The 23895-nt window shown below is 35.9% G+C and overlaps 1 protein-coding gene across 2 annotated transcripts in view; it reads left to right on the plus strand.

The window, feature by feature from the left end:
• Positions 1 to 23493, plus strand: part of LOC138319375 (fibropellin-1-like) — a 90374-nt gene extending 66881 nt beyond the window's left edge. For both annotated transcript variants that reach the window (XM_069262472.1, XM_069262473.1), the window contains 14 exons: positions 936 to 958; positions 1375 to 1490; positions 1658 to 1828; positions 2152 to 2204; positions 2397 to 2510; positions 2797 to 2849; positions 3285 to 3391; positions 3724 to 3891; positions 4315 to 4367; positions 12858 to 12883; positions 18694 to 18800; positions 20602 to 20760; positions 20918 to 20964; positions 23146 to 23493. In XM_069262472.1, the coding sequence (XP_069118573.1) occupies positions 936 to 958; positions 1375 to 1490; positions 1658 to 1828; positions 2152 to 2204; positions 2397 to 2510; positions 2797 to 2849; positions 3285 to 3391; positions 3724 to 3891; positions 4315 to 4367; positions 12858 to 12883; positions 18694 to 18800; positions 20602 to 20760; positions 20918 to 20964; positions 23146 to 23255 (1307 nt within the window). In that variant the 3' untranslated portion in view covers positions 23256 to 23493. The remainder of the gene's footprint in view (positions 1 to 935; positions 959 to 1374; positions 1491 to 1657; positions 1829 to 2151; positions 2205 to 2396; positions 2511 to 2796; positions 2850 to 3284; positions 3392 to 3723; positions 3892 to 4314; positions 4368 to 12857; positions 12884 to 18693; positions 18801 to 20601; positions 20761 to 20917; positions 20965 to 23145) is intronic.
• The last annotated feature ends 402 nt before the right edge of the window (positions 23494 to 23895 follow it).

Raw genomic sequence — 23895 nt, forward strand, 5'->3', positions numbered from 1 at the left:
TTTCTTTGAAATTATTTCAAAATACTCTAGTCTATCCTTGGGATCCCAAGCCTCAGGTATTATTACATTTTGTAACTTCTATCCTTGGGATCCCAAGCCTCAGGTATTATTACATTTTGTAACTTCTATCCTTGGGATCCCAAGCCTCAGGTATTATTACATTTTGTAACTTCTATCCTTGGGATCCCAAGCCTCAGGTATTATTACATTTTGTAACTTCTATCCTTGGGATCCCAAGCCTCAGGTATTATTACATTTTGTAACTTCTATCCTTGGGATCCCAAGCCTCAGGTATTATTACATTTTGTAACTTCTATCCTTGGGATCCCAAGCCTCAGGTATTATTACATTTTGTAACTTCTATCCTTGGGATCCCAAGCCTCAGGTATTATTACATTTTGTAACTTCTATCCTTGGGATCCCAAGCCTCAGGTATTATTACATTTTGTAACTTCTATCCTTGGGATCCCAAGCCTCAGGTATTATTACATTTTGTAACTTCTATCCTTGGGATCCCAAGCCTCAGGTATTATTACATTTTGTAACTTCTATCCTTGGGATCCCAAGCCTCAGGTATTATTACATTTTGTAACTTCTATCCTTGGGATCCCAAGCCTCAGGTATTATTACATTTTGTAACTTCTATCCTTGGGATCCCAAGCCTCAGGTATTATTACATTTTGTAACTTCTATCCTTGGGATCCCAAGCCTCAGGTATTATTACATTTTGTAACTTCTATCCTTGGGATCCCAAGCCTCAGGTATTATTACATTTTGTAACTCAGAGGGTAGAATATTCCTTTTCTTCATATCCATATATTAAAGAGTCTTATAATCAATACCTACATCACAAATTACTCGATTGACAGCTGCTGTCAACCAAAGAACATATCAAACAGAGTTAACCTTTTCACATATTTTTATTGTGGTTTCAGGACACGTTTACTTGCCTAGCAAAGTAAGTAAACCTTATAGATACATTCTCCCGTAATGTTGAATAAAACGTGTATTTATTTGAGAGGGATGTTATGTTAGATACATTATATTTTGTATTCTTCGGTTCTAACTTACACGATAGTGTCATATTAAAAATACCACAAATGCCATTATAAATATAACGGATACCAACACAGTGACAAAATCACATTCAAATTCAAACTTTACAGATACATTGGAGAGATATCCTAAAACTGTCCATGAGGTTTGAACCATGTGATCCATGAGACCAAGCTCTATTAGCTTCATCCTCCTTATCTAAGCATAGTTTAGGGCTTTAGGTGTAATTTCCTATTGGCATATTTCACTATACCTGGTGTTCTAAGTTTGACAAATAAAAACTATTTCCTTGTCTTGTACCTTCTTTATGGATTACAGTCGCGTGCGTACTTTGTTGACCCTACATTACCCGATGGTTCCTCTGTGGAATGTGAGACCAGTAAACCATGTCATCTCACCCTCTGGGTACACAACTACGACAGCGAGGACTCATGGTGAGAAACGTATCAATTTTGATATTTTATCGTAATTATTTCAGTAAACGATACACGTCGTTATATTTAAAAACAACCTTGGATGACAAAAATATACATATTGAAATTAAGATTAACATATCAAGTGAACACTAATAATCAAATACATGGACCAATTCCATTCTCAGTCCGTCAGTGAAGTCGTCAGATGAAGCCTCCACTGGTGTGTACATTCACCAGGCTACAGGAACATCAGTCACAGGACCCTGTAAAGTTGATGTCGTCTTCCATGACGATCAACCAAAAATATACACTAATATATGTTTCACCGCCACATCGACCAAACAAGATGTTTTCGGGTAAGATTTCTACAATTAGATCTCATTTATATCGTGAACAAAAATAAAAATTTATGTAATACTTGATGTAAAACAATCAACTTTTGAATGGCACTGAAATGTGAACGGATTATAGATATCCCCAGTGTGCTTTAATACAGGTTTTCATCTGGAAGTGGTTACTGTGCATGATAAAATTTATAACAAAGAAGTATCTTTACAAACTTTACTGCTATAAAATAGCAAAATCAAAAGCATACTGAAGCTTTTAAGTATGTCGATGTCACATGGTATTTAATGAGGTAGTATGACGTCATAGGGTTAATGTGTTTTACTGGTTATAGAGGTGACGGGGAGGTGAGATGTTATGACGTCAACATCGTTAACACGTTGTCAGGTGAGTTCCCGTGATAATACTCTATACAAATACATATGTAAAAATGGGGGGCAACTACTTTAAGTCTTTTGGTTTTTCAGACGTTTAAAAATGTAAAACTATTGTGATTTTTTTCATAAATACTTTGATGTAATCCTTTATTTTAGCAACTTGTCTGAGGAGATTTCATTTAATTACTTTTTCTATCTCTAGTTGTCGGTTCTTGTGCCTCTACCTTGTGTCAGAAGGGAGGATTTTGTGACGGTCATCAAGCCACATCAAACTGTGTCTGTCTTAGTGGATATTCCGGGTTACTCTGTAGTATAAGTAGGTATACATATAACAAGTCAACTCTGAAATAACGCATTTTCGGCAAACTGCATACAACCGAATTATAATCGAAGACATAAATTATCTTTATGCAAAAATACAAAAAGGACTTGGAATAATACATTTTGAGAACGTTTATCGAATTCATGTATAAAGATTCTTTATTGTGGTCATTTAAACTGTGTTTATTTTAAAACATTTTATCACTAACCAATACATAAATTCAAAGCTGAGAATAGCGATCTTTCAGAAACGTCGATAACATTATAAATTCATGTTACAGCACATGGAGAATCGTTGACCGATCCTGCGCCGATTCCTGGGGTAACAACACAAGTACGTAATGTCAATGTGGGGAGTCGTGTGATTAATAGTATCGTACACGGTACGTGATCACAGACATAGCACCAAATGTGTGAGTCATAAAAGCAATCGGTGAAGTAAAACATACTTACAACACAATGTTTTTACCTGAAGCGGGCTGAAATGGACCGTAAACGATACCTGTTTGATCACGTGACCACTCCACCGGGAACGTGGTGCGGCAGTAAGGGTTAAAAGGGTAGGGACTCAAGAAAGTTTGTTATAAAAGTTCAAGATAAACCTAGAACGAACCCAATTTAAGTAAATTACATGTGTATGTACAAAAGTTGTTTTGATAAAAATGGCAAAATCAATAAACATCAGCTGAAAAAACAACATTGCGCTTGATGTCTTGTATGATGATTGTTTAGGTCACACAAAGTGACAATAGTTAATGTGACGTTACAGACAACTTTCGGAGACTTTGCTGTCCCCAAGCTGATCCGGTGTACAGAGAACGAGGAGTGTGAGGTTTCCTTTACATTTACAAGGCCGGGAGGAGACACTACTACACTGTAAGATGTCATCTGATTTAGTTAATACGGGTAATACTATATATATACCCAGTGATATTTGTGTAGCAAATCCTAGTAGACTGTGTGAGAAACATAAAGTATGTTTTTTATCTGTATGATTGTTTAAAATCGTGAACTTGATTAAATGTATTTTACTGTGAATGATGTTATAGCTCAGTGTGTATTATTACGTTCTTTTGTTGATGTTACAAATGAGTATCTCTGTTGGAATGTATGACGTAAAACAGTATGACGATACTATTAATAAACATACTCCAACATGCATACGGAGTATGGCGAAAATGACGTCGTTATACATTTTCTATTTTCAGCCCATCCATCCACCTGGGACACGTGGACAGTGATCTAACTGTCAGACCCCCTACAGTGTCCACAGACCCACACACTCCTGAAGGGACGTACCACGGCAAGGTGAAGGTCGTAGGCAGTCGTCCAGGAAACAAGAAAGTCTGTGTTCACACTCCGACTAACTCTCCTAAGTAAGTATACAGTAAAACTCGTTTATAACGAATACAACGAATACTTTATTACAACAAATTCCTGGTTATAACGAAATAATTAAATTCCTCATCAAGGTCCATACCAGATGTCTTTAATATAGGCATAACGAACTGTGTTTATAACAAAGTGATTTCGTTAGTCCCTAGAGGTTCTTTATATCAGTGTTTTATTTACATTTGTAGACTTACTTATCCTATCCTATCGTACCGCCATGATAATTTAAATTGAACCCTATACTTGATTAACAAAAAAACGGATGACAAATGCTTGATTCTAATGAAACACGATTGGTCTGAAAACAAATAAAATCAAAAGAGCTTAATATGGTGAAATATCCCCAAACCTAGTGCCTTGTGTTCTGTTCCTTGTCAGTCCACCTTTTGTGTGGTCTTTATTTTCAGTGTTGTAGGAGATGAAATCTGTTTTGACGTTGATGTCTCCAGCCATGGCACGAGTGAGTATATTGGGTAGACATTCTGGTTCTATCTGGGAAATGTCGTTTATTTCCCAGTATATAACGTAGACCTTCTGGTTCAATCTGGGGAATGTCGTTTATTTCCCAGTATATTGGGTAGACCTTCTGGTTCTATCTGGGGAATGTCGTTTATTTCTGTGTATATTGGGTAGACCTTCTGGTTCTATCTGGGGAATGTCGTTTATTTCTGTGTATATAAGGTAGACCTTCTGGTTCTATCTGGGGAATGTCGTTTATTTCTGTGTATATTGGGTAGACCTTCTGGTTCTATCTGGGGAATGTCGTTTATTTCTGTGTATATTAGGTAGACCTTCTGGTTCTATCTGGGGAATGTCGTTTATTTCCCAGTATATTGGGTAGACCTTCTGGTTCTATCTGGGGAATGTCGTTTATTTCTGTGTATATAAGGTAGACCTTCTGGTTCTATCTGGGGAATGTCGTTTATTTCTGTGTATATTGGGTAGACCTTCTGGTTCTATCTGGGGAATGTCGTTTATTTCTGTGTATATTAGGTAGACCTTCTGGTTCTATCTGGGGAATGTCGTTTATTTCCCAGTATATTGGGTAGACCTTCTGGTTCTATCTGGGGAATGTCGTTTATTTCTGTGTATATTGGGTAGACCTTCTGGTTCTATCTGGGGAATGTCGTTTATTTCTGTGTATATAACGTAGACCTTCTGGTTCTATCTGGGGAATGTCGTTTATTTCCCAGTATATTGGGTAGACCTTCTGGTTCTATCTGGGGAATGTCGTTTATTTCTGTGTATATTGGGTAGACCTTCTGGTTCTATCTGGGGAATGTCGTTTATTTCTGTGTATATTGGGTAGACCTTCTGGTTCTATCTGGGGAATGTCGTTTATTTCTGTGTATATTGGGTAGACCTTCTGGTTCTATCTGGGGAATGTCGTTTATTTCCCAGTATATTGGGTAGACCTTCTGGTTCTATCTGGGGAATGTCGTTTATTTCTGTGTATATTGGGTAGACCTTCTGGTTCTATCTGGGGAATGTCGTTTATTTCCCAGTATATTGGGTAGACCTTCTGGTTCTATCTGGGGAATGTCGTTTATTTCTGTGTATATTGGGTAGACCTTCTGGTTCTATCTGGGGAATGTCGTTTATTTCTGTGTATATTGGGTAGACCTTCTGGTTCTATCTGGGGAATGTCGTTTATTTCTGTGTATATAACGTAGACCTTCTGGTTCTATCTGGGGAATGTCGTTTATTTCTGTGTATATAACGTAGACCTTCTGGTTCTATCTGGGGAATGTCGTTTATTTCCCAGTATATTGGGTAGACCTTCTGGTTCTATCTGGGGAATGTCGTTTATTTCTGTGTATATTGGGTAGACCTTCTGGTTCTATCTGGGGAATGTCGTTTATTTCTGAGTATATAACGTAGACCTTCTGGTTCTATCTGGGGAATGTCGTTTATTTCTGTGTATATTGGGTAGACCTTCTGGTTCTATCTGGGGAATGTCGTTTATTTCTGACTATATTGGGTAGATCTTCTGGTTCTATCTGGGGAATGTCGTTTATTTCTGACTATATTGGGTAGACCTTCTGGTTCTATCTGGGGAATGTCGTTTATTTCTGAGTATATAACGTAGACCTTCTGGTTCTATCTGGGGAATGTCGTTTATTTCTGTGTATATTGGGTAGACCTTCTGGTTCTATCTGGGGAATGTCGTTTATTTCCCAGTATATTGGGTAGACCTTCTGGTTCTATCTGGGGAATGTCGTTTATTTCTGAGTATATAAGGTAGACCTTCTGGTTCTATCTGGGGAATGTCGTTTATTTCTGAGTATATAAGGTAGACCTTCTGGTTCTATCTGGGGAATGTCGTTTATTTCTGAGTATATTAGGTAGACCTTCTGGTTCTATCTGGGGAATGTCGTTTATTTCTGTGTATATTGGGTAGACCTTCTGGTTCTATCTGGGGAATGTCGTTTATTTCTGTGTATATTGGGTAGACCTTCTGGTTCAATCTGGGGAATGTCGTTTATTTCTGAGTATATAAGGTAGAGCTTCTGGTTCAATCTGGGGAATGTCGTTTATTTCCCAGTATATTTAGTAGACCTTCTGGTTCTATCTGGGGAATGTCGTTTATTTCCCAGTATATAACGTAGACCTTCTGGTTCTATCTGGGGAATGTCGTTTATTTCTGAGTATATAAGGTAGACCTTCTGGTTTTATCTGGGGAATGTCGTTTATTTCCCAGTATATTGGGTAGACCTTCTGGTTCTATCTGGGGAATGTCGTTTATTTCCCAGTATATTGGGTAGACCTTCTGGTTCAATCTGGGGAATGTCGTTTATTTCTGAGTATATTGGGTAGACCTTCTGGTTCTATCTGGGGAATGTCGTTTATTTCCCAGTATATAACGTAGACCTTCTGGTTCTATGTGGGGAATGTCGTTTATTTCTGAGTATATAACGTAGACCTTCTGGTTCTATCTGGGGAATGTCGTTTATTTCTGTGTATATTGGGTAGACCTTCTGGTTCTATCTGGGGAATGTCGTTTATTTCCCAGTATATTGGGTAGACCTTCTGGTTCAATCTGGGGAATGTCGTTTATTTCTGAGTATATAACGTAGACCTTCTGGTTCTATCTGGGGAATGTCGTTTATTTCTGAGTATATTGGGTAGACCTTCTGGTTCTATCTGGGGAATGTCGTTTATTTCCCAGTATATTGGGTAGACCTTCTGGTTCTATCTTGGGAATGTCGTTTATTTCCCAGTATATTGTGTAGATCTTCTGGTTCTATCTGGGGAATGTCGTTTATTTCTGAGTATATTGGGTAGACCTTCTGGTTCTATCTGGGGAATGTCGTTTATTTCCCAGTATATTGGGTAGACCTTCTGGTTCTATCTGGGGAATGTCGTTTATTTCTGGGTATATTGGGTAGACCTTCTGGTTCTATCTGGGGAATGTCGTTTATTTCCGTATATTGGGTAGACCTTCTGGTTCTATCTGGGGAATGTCGTTTATTTCTGAGTATATAAGGTAGACCTTCTGGTTCTATCTGGGGAATGTCGTTTATTTCTGAGTATATAAGGTAGACCTTCTGGTTTAATCTGGGGAATGTCGTTTATTTCTGAGTATATAAGGTAGACCTTCTGGTTCTATCTGGGGAATGTCGTTTATTTCTGAGTATATAAGGTAGACCTTCTGGTTCTATCTGGGGAATGTCGTTTATTTCTGAGTATATAAGGTAGACCTTCTGGTTTAATCTGGGGAATGTCGTTTATTTCTGAGTATATTGGGTAGACCTTCTGGTTCTATCTGGGGAATGTCGTTTATTTCTGTGTATATTGGGTAGACCTTCTGGTTCTATCTGGGGAATGTCGTTTATTTCTGTGTATATTAGGTAGACCTTCTGGTTCTATCTGGGGAATGTCGTTTATTTCCCAGTATATTGGGTAGACCTTCTGGTTCTATCTGGGGAATGTCGTTTATTTCTGTGTATATTGGGTAGACCTTCTGGTTCTATCTGGGGAATGTCGTTTATTTCTGTGTATATAACGTAGACCTTCTGGTTCTATCTGGGGAATGTCGTTTATTTCCCAGTATATTGGGTAGACCTTCTGGTTCTATCTGGGGAATGTCGTTTATTTCTGTGTATATTGGGTAGACCTTCTGGTTCTATCTGGGGAATGTCGTTTATTTCTGTGTATATAACGTAGACCTTCTGGTTCTATCTGGGGAATGTCGTTTATTTCTGTGTATATTGGGTAGACCTTCTGGTTCTATCTGGGGAATGTCGTTTATTTCCCAGTATATTGGGTAGACCTTCTGGTTCTATCTGGGGAATGTCGTTTATTTCTGTGTATATTGGGTAGACCTTCTGGTTCTATCTGGGGAATGTCGTTTATTTCTGAGTATATAACGTAGACCTTCTGGTTCTATCTGGGGAATGTCGTTTATTTCTGTGTATATTGGGTAGACCTTCTGGTTCTATCTGGGGAATGTCGTTTATTTCTGTGTATATTGGGTAGACCTTCTGGTTCTATCTGGGGAATGTCGTTTATTTCTGTGTATATAACGTAGACCTTCTGGTTCTATCTGGGGAATGTCGTTTATTTCTGTGTATATAACGTAGACCTTCTGGTTCTATCTGGGGAATGTTGTTTATTTCCCAGTATATTGGGTAGACCTTCTGGTTCTATCTGGGGAATGTCGTTTATTTCTGTGTATATTGGGTAGACCTTCTGGTTCTATCTGGGGAATGTCGTTTATTTCTGAGTATATAACGTAGACCTTCTGGTTCTATCTGGGGAATGTCGTTTATTTCTGTGTATATTGGGTAGACCTTCTGGTTCTATCTGGGGAATGTCGTTTATTTCTGACTATATTGGGTAGATCTTCTGGTTCTATCTGGGGAATGTCGTTTATTTCTGACTATATTGGGTAGACCTTCTGGTTCTATCTGGGGAATGTCGTTTATTTCTGAGTATATAACGTAGACCTTCTGGTTCTATCTGGGAATGTCGTTTATTTCTGAGTATATTGGGTAGACCTTCTGGTTCTATCTGGGGAATGTCGTTTTATTTTCTGTGTATATTGGGTAGACCTTCTGGTTCTATCTGGGGAATGTCGTTTATTTCCCAGTATATTGGGTAGACCTTCTGGTTCTATCTGGGGAATGTCGTTTATTTCTGTGTATATTGGGTAGACCTTCTGGTTCTATCTGGGGAATGTCGTTTATTTCTGAGTATATAACGTAGACCTTCTGGTTCTATCTGGGGAATGTCGTTTATTTCTGAGTATATTAGGTAGACCTTCTGGTTCTATCTGGGGAATGTCGTTTATTTCTGTGTATATTGGGTAGACCTTCTGGTTCTATCTGGGGAATGTCGTTTATTTCTGTGTATATTGGGTAGACCTTCTGGTTCTATCTGGGGAATGTCGTTTATTTCTGAGTATATAAGGTAGACCTTCTGGTTCTATCTGGGGAATGTCGTTTATTTCTGTGTATATTGGGTAGACCTTCTGGTTCTATCTGGGGAATGTCGTTTATTTCCCAGTATATAACGTAGACCTTCTGGTTCTATCTGGGGAATGTCGTTTATTTCTGAGTATATAAGGTAGACCTTCTGGTTTTATCTGGGGAATGTCGTTTATTTCCCAGTATATTGGGTAGACCTTCTGGTTCTATCTGGGGAATGTCGTTTATTTCCCAGTATATTGGGTAGACCTTCTGGTTCAATCTGGGGAATGTCGTTTATTTCTGAGTATATTGGGTAGACCTTCTGGTTCTATCTGGGGAATGTCGTTTATTTCCCAGTATATAACGTAGACCTTCTGGTTCTATCTGGGGAATGTCGTTTATTTCTGAGTATATAACGTAGACCTTCTGGTTCTATCTGGGGAATGTCGTTTATTTCTGTGTATATTGGGTAGACCTTCTGGTTGTATCTGGGGAATGTCGTTTATTTCCCAGTATATTGGGTAGACCTTCTGGTTCAATCTGGGGAATGTCGTTTATTTCTGAGTATATAACGTAGACCTTCTGGTTCTATCTGGGGAATGTCGTTTATTTCTGAGTATATTGGGTAGACCTTCTGGTTCTATCTGGGGAATGTCGTTTATTTCTGTGTATATTGGGTAGACCTTCTGGTTCTATCTTGGGAATGTCGTTTATTTCCCAGTATATTGTGTAGATCTTCTGGTTCTATCTGGGGAATGTCGTTTATTTCTGAGTATATTGGGTAGACCTTCTGGTTCTATCTGGGGAATGTCGTTTATTTCCCAGTATATTGGGTAGACCTTCTGGTTCTATCTGGGGAATGTCGTTTATTTCTGGGTATATTGGGTAGACCTTCTGGTTCTATCTGGGGAATGTCGTTTATTTCCCAGTATATTGGGTAGACCTTCTGGTTCTATCTGGGGAATGTCGTTTATTTCTGAGTATATTTGGTAGACCTTCTGGTTCTATCTGGGAATGTGGTTTATTTCTGAGTAGATTATGTAGACCATCTGGTTCTATCTGGGGAATGTCGTTTATTTCTGAGTATATTAGGTAGACCTTCTGGTTCTATCTGGGGAATGTCTTTTATTTCTGTGTGTATTGGGTAGACCTTCTGGTTCTATCTGGGGAATGTCGTTTATTTCCCAGTATATTGGGTAGACCTTCTGGTTCTATCTGGGGAATGTCGTTTATTTCTGAGTATATAAGGTAGACCTTCTGGTTCTATCTGGGGAATGTCGTTTATTTCTGAGTATATAAGGTAGACCTTCTGGTTTATCTTGGAATGTCGTTTATTTCTGTGTATATTGGTAGACCTTCTGGTTCTATCTGGGGAATGTCGTTTATTTCTGAGTATATTAGGTAGACCTTCTGGTTCTATCTGGGGAATGTCGTTTATTTCTGATTATAGGGTAGACCTTCTGGTTCTATCTGGGGAATGTCGTTTGATGATATAAGTAGACCTTCTGGTTCTATCTGGGAATGTCGTTTATTTCTGAGTATATAAGGTAGACCTTCTGGTTTAATCTGGGGAATGTCGTTTATTTCTGAGTATATTGGGTAGACCTTCTGGTTCTATCTGGGGAATGTCGTTTATTTCTGTGTATATTGGGTAGACCTTCTGGTTCTATCTGGGGAATGTCGTTTATTTCTGAGTATATTGGGTAGACCTTCTGGTTCTATCTGGGGAATGTCGTTTATTTCTGAGTATATAAGGTAGACCTTCTGGTTCTATCTGGGGAATGTCGTTTATTTCTGAGTATATAAGGTAGACCTTCTGGTTCTATCTGGGGAATGTCGTTTATTTCTGAGTATATAAGGTAGACCTTCTGGTTCTATCTGGGGAATGTCGTTTATTTCCCAGTATATTGGGTAGACCTTCTGGTTCTATCTGGGGAATGTCGTTTAGTTCTGTCTATATTAGGTAGACCTTCTGGTTCTATCTGGGGAATGTCGTTTATTTCTGTGTATATAAGGTAGACCTTCTGGTTCTATCTGGGGAATGTCGTTTATTTCTGTCTATATTAGGTAGACCTTCTGGTTCTATCTGGGTAATGTCGTTTATTTCTGTCTATATTAGGTAGACCTTCTGGTTCTATCTGGGGAATGTCGTTTATTTCTGAGTATATTAGGTAGACCTTCTGGTTCTATCTGGGGAATGTCTTTTATTTCTGTGTGTATTGGGTAGACCTTCTGGTTCTATCTGGGGAATGTCGTTTATTTCCCAGTATATTGGGTAGACCTTCTGGTTCTATCTGGGGAATGTCGTTTATTTCTGAGTATATAAGGTAGACCTTCTGTTTCTATCTGGGGAATGTCGTTTATTTCTGAGTATATAAGGTAGACCTTCTGGTTTAATCTGGGGAATGTCGTTTATTTCTGAGTATATAAGGTAGACCTTCTGGTTCTATCTGGGGAATGTCGTTTATTTCTGAGTATATAAGGTAGACCTTCTGGTTTAATCTGGGGAATGTCGTTTATTTCTGAGTATATAAGGTAGACCTTCTGGTTCTATCTGGGGAATGTCGTTTATTTCTGAGTATATTGGGTAGACCTTCTGGTTCTATCTGGGGAATGTCGTTTATTTCTGTGTATATTGGGTAGACCTTCTGGTTCTATCTGGGGAATGTCGTTTATTTCCCAGTATATTGGGTAGACCTTCTGGTTCTATCTGGGGAATGTCGTTTATTTCTGAGTATATAAGGTAGACCTTCTGGTTCTATCTGGGGAATGTCGTTTATTTCTGAGTATATAAGGTAGACCTTCTGGTTCTATCTGGGGAATGTCGTTTATTTCTGAGTATATAAGGTAGACCTTCTGGTTCTATCTGGGGAATGTCGTTTATTTCCCAGTATATTGGGTAGACCTTCTGGTTCTATCTGGGGAATGTCGTTTAGTTCTGTCTATATTAGGTAGACCTTCTGGTTCTATCTGGGGAATGTCGTTTATTTCTGTGTATATTAGGTAGACCTTCTGGTTCTATCTGGGGAATGTCGTTTATTTCTGTCTATATTAGGTAGACCTTCTGGTTCTATCTGGGGAATGTCGTTTATTTCTGTCTATATTAGGTAGACCTTCTGGTTCTATCTGGGGAATGTCTTTTATTTCTGAGTATATTAGGTAGACCTTCTGGTTCTATCTGGGGAATGTCGTTTATTTCTGTTTTTATTATCATTATTATTTTGATATTCGACATACACTGATCGGTACTATACCAGTAAACACTGATGTCATTATTTCCCGGATTTTTAGGAGTTCATACGGTAACGGTTAATCTTAATTAATTCACTAAATTGATTGATAAACAAATCTTCTCTGGCCAATGGTCAATAGTAACATAACAATGTCTAATCTGACTAAGTTTTCTAAATGAATTTCCAATCGAAAAACCTCATCGTTTGATTTAATGACAAAGAAATCACCACCAGGTCTTTTCGAGCCAGTCTGATCACACCCATGTTATCATCCATCTTGAGTTGACAATGCTGTTATATTTTCAGACTCGGCACCTCATAACACAAATCAGGTAAATATTACGTTCTTACAAATACTGGATTTTAGTGCACCAAATACCATATCAAACAAAGGCATGTTCATAGCTAATGGTAAGGTGGATATTTAGTAACATATTTATTGGTAAGGTGGATATTTAGTAACATATTTATTGGTATGGTGGATATTAAGTAACATATTTATTGGTAAGGTGGATATTTAGTAACAGTTATTGGTATGGTGTATATTTAGTAACAGTTATTGGTATGGTGTATATTTAGTAATAGTTATTGGTATGGTGGATATTTAGTAACAGTTATTGGTATGGTGGATATTTAGTGACATATTTATTGGTATGGTGGATATTTAGTAACATATTTATTGGTAAGGTGGATATTAGTAATATGGCTAATGGTTAGGTGGATATTTAGTAACATAGTTATTGCTAAGGTTGATATTTAGTAACAGTTATTGGTATGATGGATATTTAGTAACATTTATTGGTATGGTGGATATTTAGTAACAGTTATTGGTATGGTGGATATTTAGTAACATATCTATTGGTATGGTGGATATTTAGTAACACTTACTTGTATGGTGGATATTAAGTAACATAGTTATTGGTATGGTGGATATTTAGTAACATATTTATTGGTTTGGTAGATATTAAGTAACAGTTATTGATAAGGTGGATATTTAATAACAGTTATTGATATGGTGGATATTTAGTAACAGTTATTTGTATGGTGGAATTTTAGAAACATAGTTATTGGTATGGTGGATATTTAGTAAGTTATTTGTATGGTGGATATTTAGTAACAGTTATTTTTATGGTGGATATTTAGTAACATATTTATTGGTATGGTGGATATTTAGTAACAGTTATTTGTATGGTGGATATTTAGTAACAGTTATTTGTATGGTGGATATTTAGTAACAGTTATTTTTATGGTGGATATTTAGTAACATATTTATTGGTATGGTGGATATTTAGTAACAGTTATTTGTATGGTGGATATTTAGTAACAGTTATTTGTATGGTGGATATTTAGTAACAGTTATTTTTATGGTGGATATTTAGTAACATATTTATTGGTATGGTGGATATTTAGTAACAGTTATTTGTATGGTGGATATTTAGAAACATAGTTATGGGTATGGTGGATATTTAGTAACATAGTTATTGGTATGGTGGATATTTAGTAACATATTTATTGGTATGATGGATATTTAGTGACATATTTATTGGTATGGTGGATATTTAGTAACATATTTATTGGTAAGGTTAATATTTAGTAACATATTTATTGGTATGGTGGATATTTAGTAACATAGTTATTTGTATAGTGGATATTTAGTAACATAATTATTGGTATGGTGGAAATTAAGTAACATAGTTATTGGTATGGTGGATATTTAGTAACAGTTATTGGTGTTGGATATTTAGCAACATAATTATTGGTAAGGTGGATATTTAGTAGCATATTTATTGGTATGGTGGATATTTAGTAAGATATTCATTGGTATGGTGGATATTTAGTAAGATATTCATTGGTATGGTGGATATTTAGTAAGATATTCATTGGTAAGGTGAATATTTAGTAACAGTTATTGGTATGGTGGATATTTATTAACAGTTATTAGTATGGTGGATATTTAGAAACATAGTTATGGGTATGGTGGATATTTAGTAACATATTTATTGGTATGGTGGATATTAAGTTACATAGCCATTGGTATGGTGGATATTTAGTAACATATTTATTGGTATGATGGATATCTAGTAACAGTTATTGGTATGGTAGATATTTAGTAAGATAGTTATTGGTAAGGTGGATATTCAGTAACATATTTATAGGGATTGGATTTCGTTTTTATGTTAACCATGCTTGTATGGAGCAATTCCTCTAAGAATATATTCTATGGGGCGCGTTAGCGCCCCATATTGAATATATCCTTAGAGGAATTGCTCCATACAAGCATGGTTAACATAAAAACGAAATCCAATCCCTATATTTACACTCACACGACTTTTTATTTATATTTTATGCAATAAAATTGTCATTTGAAAGTGACGTAATTATTCAATAAAAGTCGGTCAAAAGTGGGAGGAGCTTACTCAATTGAACAGCGAATGATGACGCTTCACGTAAGGTAGAATTATTCATCCGCGACGACAAAAAAGTTCAATATTTTAGTGTAAGATAAACATGACAAACAAAGTAAATTTCATAGATATTTTTATTTAATCAGATCAGAACTTTAAATAGGTATTCAATTTTGCTAAAAGTTCATATATAGCGTAATAACATAAAGTATTTGTTCACGGCCACGTGTGAACTCGGTGCAGCGAGGCGAGGCTGACGCACGCTTACACACTGGAGTTTTCCGAAGTTGTCAAAACACCAGGGTTCAAGTAGCTAAATTTGTTTGAGATTGTCGTCTGACTTGACGATATTACATCCTTCGGAGCCATGTGATTATACAATCTACGCTTAGATCCATCGCCATCTATGGAACAACTTCACTTGTGTTCGATGGATACAATGTATTTGTGGTGACGCGTAACTGTCAACACGTGGATTACTAGCGGTGCATGTTTTAATGATTAAATTCTCAAAGAACAAAGACAAGAGGATATGTTTATAACTGACCTCTATCAGAGGGTCTCACGCCCGTCCACCCCAAAGGCTCGATCGTAGGACGAACATAGGCACAGAGGTAATGTTTACATTTGACACCCATCATTTTTAACAAAAATGAAAGCACGTCGCCTCGGTCGGGATATTTTTCCGTTTATTTATACAATTGTTAATTTAAACATTGTTTGAATCATATATTAATATAAAACATGTATATATTATTTACATTTTTCCAAAATTCTTTGAAAAACAACAATATACACGTAATGTTGCGTCAAAATGTAAACAAAGCCATGTGTTTCTTTTAAAAAAAAGAAGTCCTTTTACGTTGCACAGAACATTTTCATACGCAAGTTCAAAGTTCAATGTTACCATGCAGTTATGGTAAACAAAATTGGCTAGTATTAGCGTATAGTGACCAAGCCTAGCAAGTGTAAATATATTGATATGGTGGATATTTAGCAACATATTTATTGGTAAGGTAGTTATTTAGTAACATCGTTTTTGGTAAGGTGGATATTTAGTAACATATTTATTGGTATGGTGGATATTTAGTAACAGTTATTGATAAGGTGGATATTTAGTAACATAGTTAATGGTAAGGTGGATATTTAGTAACATAGTTAATGGTAAAGGGGATATTTAGTAAAATAGTTATTGGTAAAGGGGATATTTAGTAACAGAGTTATTGGTAAGGTAGGTATTTAGTAACATAGCTATTGGCAAGGTTGATATTTAGTAACATAGTTATTGGTAAGGTGGATATTTAGTAACAGTTATTGATAAGGTGGATATTTAGTAACATAGTTTTTGGTAAGGTGGATATTTAGTAACATAGTTAATGGTAAAGGGGATATTTAGTAACAGAGTTATTGGTAAAGGGGATATTTAGTAACATAGTTATTGGTTAAGGGGATATTTAGTAACATAGTTATTGGTAAAGGGGATATTTAGTAACAGAGTTATTGGTAAAGGGGATATTTAGTAACATAGTTATTGGTATGGTGGATATTTAGTAACATAGTTATTGGTAAAGGGGATATTTAGTAACATAGTTATTGGTAAAGGGGATATTTAGTAACATAGTTAATGGTAAGGTGGATATTTAGTAAAATAGTTATTGGTATGGTGGATATTTAGTAAAATAGTTATTGGTAAAGGGGATATTTAGTAACATAGTTATTGGTAAGGTGGATATTTAGTAACAGAGTTATTGATAAGGTGGATATTTAGTAACATAATTAATGGTAAGGTGGATATTTAGTAACATAGTTATTGGTAAAGGGGATATTTAGTAACAGAGTTATTGGTAAAGGGGATATTTAGTAACATAGTTATTGGTAAAGGGGATATTTAGTAACATAGTTAATGGTAAGGTGGATATTTAGTAAAATAGTTATTGGTATGGTGGATATTTAGTAAAATAGTTAATGGTAAGGTGGATATTTAGTAACATAGTTATTGGTAAAGGGGATATTTAGTAAAATAGTTAATGGTAAGGTTGATATTTAGTAACATAGTTATTGGTAAGGTAGGTATTTAGTAACATAGCTATTGGTAAGGTTGATATTTAGTAACATAGTTATTGGTAAGGTGGATATTTAGTAACATAGTTAATGGTAAGGTAGGTATTTAGTAACATAGTTAATGGTAAGGTTGATATTTAGTAACATAGTTATTGGTAAAGGGGATATTTAGTAACATAGTTAATGGTAAAGGGGATATTTAGTAACATAGTTAATGGTAAGGTGGATATTTAGTAACATAGTTAATGGTAAGGTAGGTATTTAGTAACATAGTTATTGGTAAGGTTGATATTTAGTAACATAGTTAATGGTAAGGTGGATATTTAGTAACATAGTTATTGGTAAGGTTGATATTTAGTAACATAGTTATTGGTAAGGTTGATATTTAGTAACATAGTTAATGGTAAGGTAGGTATTTAGTAACATAGTTATGTGTAAAGGGGATATCTAGTAACAGAGTTATTGGTAAAGGGGATATTTAGTAAAATAGTTATTGGTAAAGGGGATATTTAGTAAAATAGTTATTGGTAAAAGGGATATTTAGTAAAATAGTTAATGGTAAGGTAGGTATTTAGTAACATAGTTATTGGTAATGTGGATATTTAGTAACATAGTTATTGGTAAGGTTGATATTTAGTAACATAGTTATTGGTAAGGTAGGTATTTAGTAACATAGTTAATGGTAAGGTAGGTATTTAGTAACATAGTTATTGGTAATGTGGATATTTAGTAACATAGTTAATGGTAAGGTAGGTATTTAGTAACATAGTTATTGGTAATGTGGATATTTAGTAACATAGTTATTGGTAAGGTTGATATTTAGTAACATAGTTATTGGTAAGGTTGATATTTAGTAACATAGTTATTGGTAAGGTTGATATTTAGTAAAATAGTTATTGGTAAAGAGGATATTTAGTAACATACTTATTGGTAAGGTTGATATTTAGTAAAATAGTTATTGGTAAGGTGGATATTTAGTAACATAGTTATTGGTAAGGTTGATATTTAGTAACATAGTTATTTGTAGAGGTATTTAGTAACATAGTTATGGTGGTATTTAGTAACATAGTAAGGTATTTAGTAACATAGTTAATGGTAAAGGTATTTAGAGTTATGTTAGTATTTAGTAACATAGTTATTGGTATAATAGTTATTGGTAAAGGGGATATTTAGTAACATAGTTAATGGTAAGTTTGATATTTAGTAACATAGTTAATGGTAAGGTTGATATTTAGTAACATGTTATCAGGGATGTACATACATGTAGCATCTGATTGCACTACTATGTATACTATCAATATCTTCTTTTTGTACCCGGATGTATGTTTAATGTCATGTTTTCGTTTACCAATGGGCCTATTGACTACAAACTAATATAAATAGATGTCGTATATAGGACACATAGGACGTAACGGTCACAATTCCATTGAGAAATATTTAGTTTCAAAGTATGACGCGAGTCTGTTACAGCCGTGCGGTTCCGGTTTAAGCCAATCCTTATCTCAATTATATTGAATTCGAAGGATTGTATGATAGATATTTTTCATCCCGGTAATTTGATATAATACATCTGTTTTAATGAATTATAAGGAAAACGTAATTTTTACACCATGTTCTAGTGGTTTTGTTAGAGGCATGTGTGCACGTTTATTCAAATATTTGAATTTTTTGTATAGCCACATTTCATCGAACCAACCGTTCCGCCTGACTCCACTCTACAATGTTCTCCTGGGAAGACATGTCACGTGATCATGCATATGTCACCAGGATTAAACCACGAATGGTGAGTTGTTTTGTTTTGCATTATTTTTATTCTTTTTTGTCCATTATGAGTCATTTCAATTGCCTTTTTCCGTCGTCTGACTGTCCGCCCATCCCAATCGTTACCGATGTTTTTAGACAGAGCTGAATTGATCATTATTAAAATTCATAAGTACGATCCCCTTGGAACATAGTTGTGCACATTATATTTTGGAATCGATCAGACAACAAATATAGCTGACAGTGATCTTTTTCAGTAAAAGTTTGTTACTGCTTTTTTCTCTGAAAGCAATGAAGGGAACATTTTCAATGTCGATAAAAAGTTCCGCTTGGTAGTTATGCATATTGAATTTTTGAAGGGTATGGGGAAAACATGACCGACAGGCAGCCATCTTGTATTTGGACATTTACAGTTTGTCACCACTGTTTCTGAGAGTATGCTATAATGATCTTTCTCAAATTTCATTTGTATGTTATTTTAAGCCATTCGTCTGTCCGTCCGTTATCAATTCTTCTTGCCGCTCTTTCTCAGAAAGGACTTAAGGGAACTTTCTCAAACTTCATATGTAGGTTTCCCTAGAACCCTAGTTTCGCATGTTTCATTTTGAGACTTATCAGTTAACAAGGTGGCCGACAGGCTACCATCTTTGGTTTTGTTAGTTGAAGTTTGTTACAGCTATTTCTTAGAAAGGACTTAAGGGATCTTTCTCAAATTCCATATGTAGGTTTCCCTAGGACCCTAGCTGTGCATATTGCATTTTGGGACCGATCGGTCAACAAAATAAACGATAGGCCGACATTGATTTTCATAGTTGAAGTTTGTTACCATTATCTTTCATAAAGTACTGAAGGGAGCGTTCCCAAATTTCATATGTGGTTTGTACTCAAATTTTCAAAAGCAGAGAAAATACCCGTCTTTCCATTGTCAGATGTAAATCATTGTTTTGCGGCCGTCAAGATCCCTCTGGGATCTCTGTTATCCTTAGTATGCATGTCACATTGTGATCGGAAAATAACATGGACGACAAGTAGTGATCTTGAATATTGAAAAATGAAGTCTTTCATCACTTTTTCTAAAGTACTAAACATCGTTAAAATATTTGATACTTTGTGTTTTATACATCTATAGATGTGTGTTTATTGCATTTAGAGAGGAATAGAAAACATGGTAGACAATCTTGGATTTTGACACCTGAAATTTGTTATGGCTAATTCTCAGATTGCAAGCAGAGCCCCATCATTAATTTCGACCTATATGTCTGAAAGGACTCAAGGAATTGTAAACAAATTTCTTATCTAGGTTTTATTTAGCCCATTCTTGGACATACTAATTTTTGAGATTGTTTTCACAGGTTTTAACGAAAAATAAAGAGAAAAACTGAAAAAAAAATCCATCTATCATTTGACTGTTAAAGATATATCATAGGAAGGCATTGAGATTTCTCCATGATCTCTTTTGTATGGATCCCGTTGTTCGATACACCTGTAAAAATCTACTTAGAACTTTACATATACTTACTGATGTTTGTGATCAACATTTCAATTTTACATGTACTTACCGATGTTTATTATCATTATTTCAGTTTTACATATACTTACCGATGTTTGTGATCAACATTTCAGTTTTACATGTACTTACCGATGTTTGTGATCAACATTTCAGTTTTACATATACTTACCGATGTTTGTGATCAACATTTCAGTTTTACATATACTTACCGATGTTTGTGATCAACATTTCAGTTTTACATATACTTACCGATGTTTGTGATCAACATTTCAGTTTTACATGTACTTACCGATGTTTGTGATCAACATTTCAGTCCGTCTTTGGTCCAGACCCAGGGCCCATCTGATGACCTTCACATGTTCCATTCTGACTCCAGTCACGTGATCGGGTCATGTGCTGTGGACGTCGCACTCACACCCCCGGCCAGTAAACAAGGCACAGACACACTCTGTTTTAAAACCTCACTGCCTTAGTACGTTTTTGATAATACAATTTTACTTCATCTCATTTGTATATAACTATCCGTGTTGTACATGCACACTTTAGTTGGGATTTGACCTCCCTCTTGTGTTTTACGTCGTCACATTTATTCTTACATATATTATATGTAAATAATTGTGTCTTTCCAGCATCCCGGGGGAAAGTCGATGTTTCAATGTGGATTATTTTCCTATAGGTAGGTTTTCCTTTTTCATGCTGATTATCATATGCTACTTGAATCAATCCTAATCTCCAAAAACATTCCAACTCTGACACGACGAGCCATTTTTATTGTGCCTCGAGTTCCATCACTGTTAAAGGCCCACTACCTTTCCGCAGCAAAATTTAAAGGTTTCTTAAAAACATTAATAACAAAAGAAAATATATATCGATGGCTTAAGATGAGGTTACAACACCAAACATATGCAAGATTTCCTGTCTAATGTACGATAACAGTGGAGATTCATTTCGCTGTTTTGCCGTCTGGCGCAGTGATCGCATCATAGTCAACTACCGCGTGGCATTTAGGACGACGGCGGGAAACATAAAACGACCCGCGTTATGAAAATTAACATTTTATTTATTCTAATTAAACAGTTCCGAAGGTGATGATAAGTGTGCTAGTAAACGTATAGTTAATAACTTCTGCGACTCTACAAAATTATTGATCTCGTTTTACATTCCTATTTTAAAAATTAAAAGCCGTTTCGGAAAGGTAGTGGCCCTTTAAACGTTCCTAATTCCTTAACTTGAAATTCTCCATATGCAATTATAAGGGAGATAAAGAAACAAATCTAAAGAACCTTACTTCTGTAATGCTACTCTTTGAAACTTTAGCAAAAAATTTGAAAATTAGGGAATATTAATTGGTCCTGCTTCCCCATGATCTTATTATTGGTAATTTTTCTACAGTAAGGAAAATTTGATGTGCTGCAAGCTAGCCTCCACATACCAGGTTCTATAATGATCATAGTAATAACACTCCCGGTGAGGTCGGGAATATTGAGACCGGAATATCGGACTATTTCATATGAGGAAAGGAAGGATAGTGATATTCTACACGAAGGTCACAAAATGTTGTAAAACCCGAGGTTTGCGGAGGGTTATACAACTTTCTGTGATGCCGAGAATACAATATCCCTAGTCTTCCTACCCACATATAAAAGAGTATTTTCTCTCATACCTCGACGCAACTTCGCTAGCTAAGGGTATTTAGTCCGATTCTCTTCCTGCTTCCCTTGGAATATCTCACTTCGAAATAGGCGTTCCCCACTGCGCCTCCTGTTGGATCACCGCAGTTGCGCCCCTTAACCAATAAAAAGCTCGTATCATTGTTGCATGGTTGAAAAATGGTAGCGCCCCATTAAACACGCATGTTGTTTGCGACTGATTCTAAATTCCAAAGATTAACATGTTTGTGAGACATTTGTTTAGTTCGGACACCAGTTTGTGTGTTCCATGCTTAAGTTCTGCAGTGTCCAATTTTGTCACGATATCGCAGTATATCTTTGAATTGCTTAACTTTGTGAAACGGAAACCACGCACGTATTTACTAAATCCTATCTGTTTGGAGAGCAACGTATCAAAGAAGTTCATTCAGCCGGTCTACAACATTTAATAATTGATTGAATAGTCACTAATATGACTTCGTTAGGAGTTGATGTTGACAGGCATGGCATGCCTGGTGCCTTAATATACAAATGTAGGTCAATATACTATCGCTTCGGTTCAGTTTTGTTGACATACCATTGCCACGTTTTCATTGGTCGCCTGAACCTAGCCGCATCCAATCCGAATTCGAAAGCAAAAACATCGGTTTTGAAGTGAGATATGCCAAGGGTGGTAGGAAGAGAATCGGACAAAATACCCTTGGCTAGCGAAGTTGACCTCGACGTTTTATTGCAATTTTAAAACTACAGTATCCCGCCATTTTGAAATAAGTTCGAAGAAAACCGCGACTGCAAGTCAATTCTTCATGTACATGAAAATTGCGTGATAATTTCCACGCAAATCCCGTTGTTTTTTTGTTTGTTTGTTGTTTTTTTTTTTTTTTTTTTTTTTTGTAAAACCAGACACATTTCTGGGAAAAAATGAAATTTTACTGTGAAAATAGTAATTTTGTTGACGCCGTGACGTCACGAGGCTGTATTAATGGGTATCTATGTAATTCAGTCTCATGTGATCAGACAAGCCAGTTTACCTGTATGAGAGAACAATTGTCATTTCAATGAGATTGGATGAAGGTATCGTATTAAATGCCTTCACAAACATGTGTAACGGTAATCTAGGCCATAAATTCATCATACAACTAGATTTATATGGAGTCGAATATAACTTTTATAATTTTATACCAAAAAGTACCATCCTTTACCTTCAGTGTCCGGACCCTGTCACGGAGTGACCTGTTACCACGGAGGGGTGTGTGGAGTCAATGGTCTGTGTGTGTGTCCTATTGACCATAGCGGACCGAACTGTGGGGATATCTAATAACCTGATGAATATGATATCTAGTAGCACCAGGATACTTATGCTTTCTTTATATTCAGTTATTAATCTTCCTGCAACTTTTATTCATTATGTGTTTCCTATCACATCTTGAATCTAATAGCTTTATTTCGTCATCTGGTACTACGTCATGGCCTTGACCTTCAATTCAAAGTCAGATAAAGAGTTTTGTCCAGTCGATGAATTATTTAAGATATAATAATAAAATGTGTTGTAAATACTTGTGATTTTAGTGAATTTATTTATCTTGCTTTAGTTATTTGGGCCACAAAATATCAATCCTTTAGCGGTTGTCATATTGTTTTAAAAATGGCTCACTTCTTTTAGTCTTCTCACATTCCATAACATCTAGATTCAAAATATAAATATCTGCACCAATGTTTTTGATGATTTTGTCTTTCAAGACGACCTGTATCTGTTTTAAATATAACTTATTGAATTGACTATGCTGATGTATATACTATATAGCAATTATTAAAATTTTGATGGTTTACCGACTATTTATCTAGACCTCTAAAACGTCTAAAATGGTCTTAGGGCACTCTGATGGTTCCATAATTATATAAACTGTAACCAATTCTCAGATCCCTGTGGGCTATCCGTGCAATACAACCTTATGACG

The sequence above is a fragment of the Argopecten irradians genome, chromosome 3 (assembly GCF_041381155.1).
Source record: "Argopecten irradians isolate NY chromosome 3, Ai_NY, whole genome shotgun sequence".
Lineage (NCBI taxonomy): Eukaryota > Metazoa > Mollusca > Bivalvia > Pectinida > Pectinidae > Argopecten > Argopecten irradians.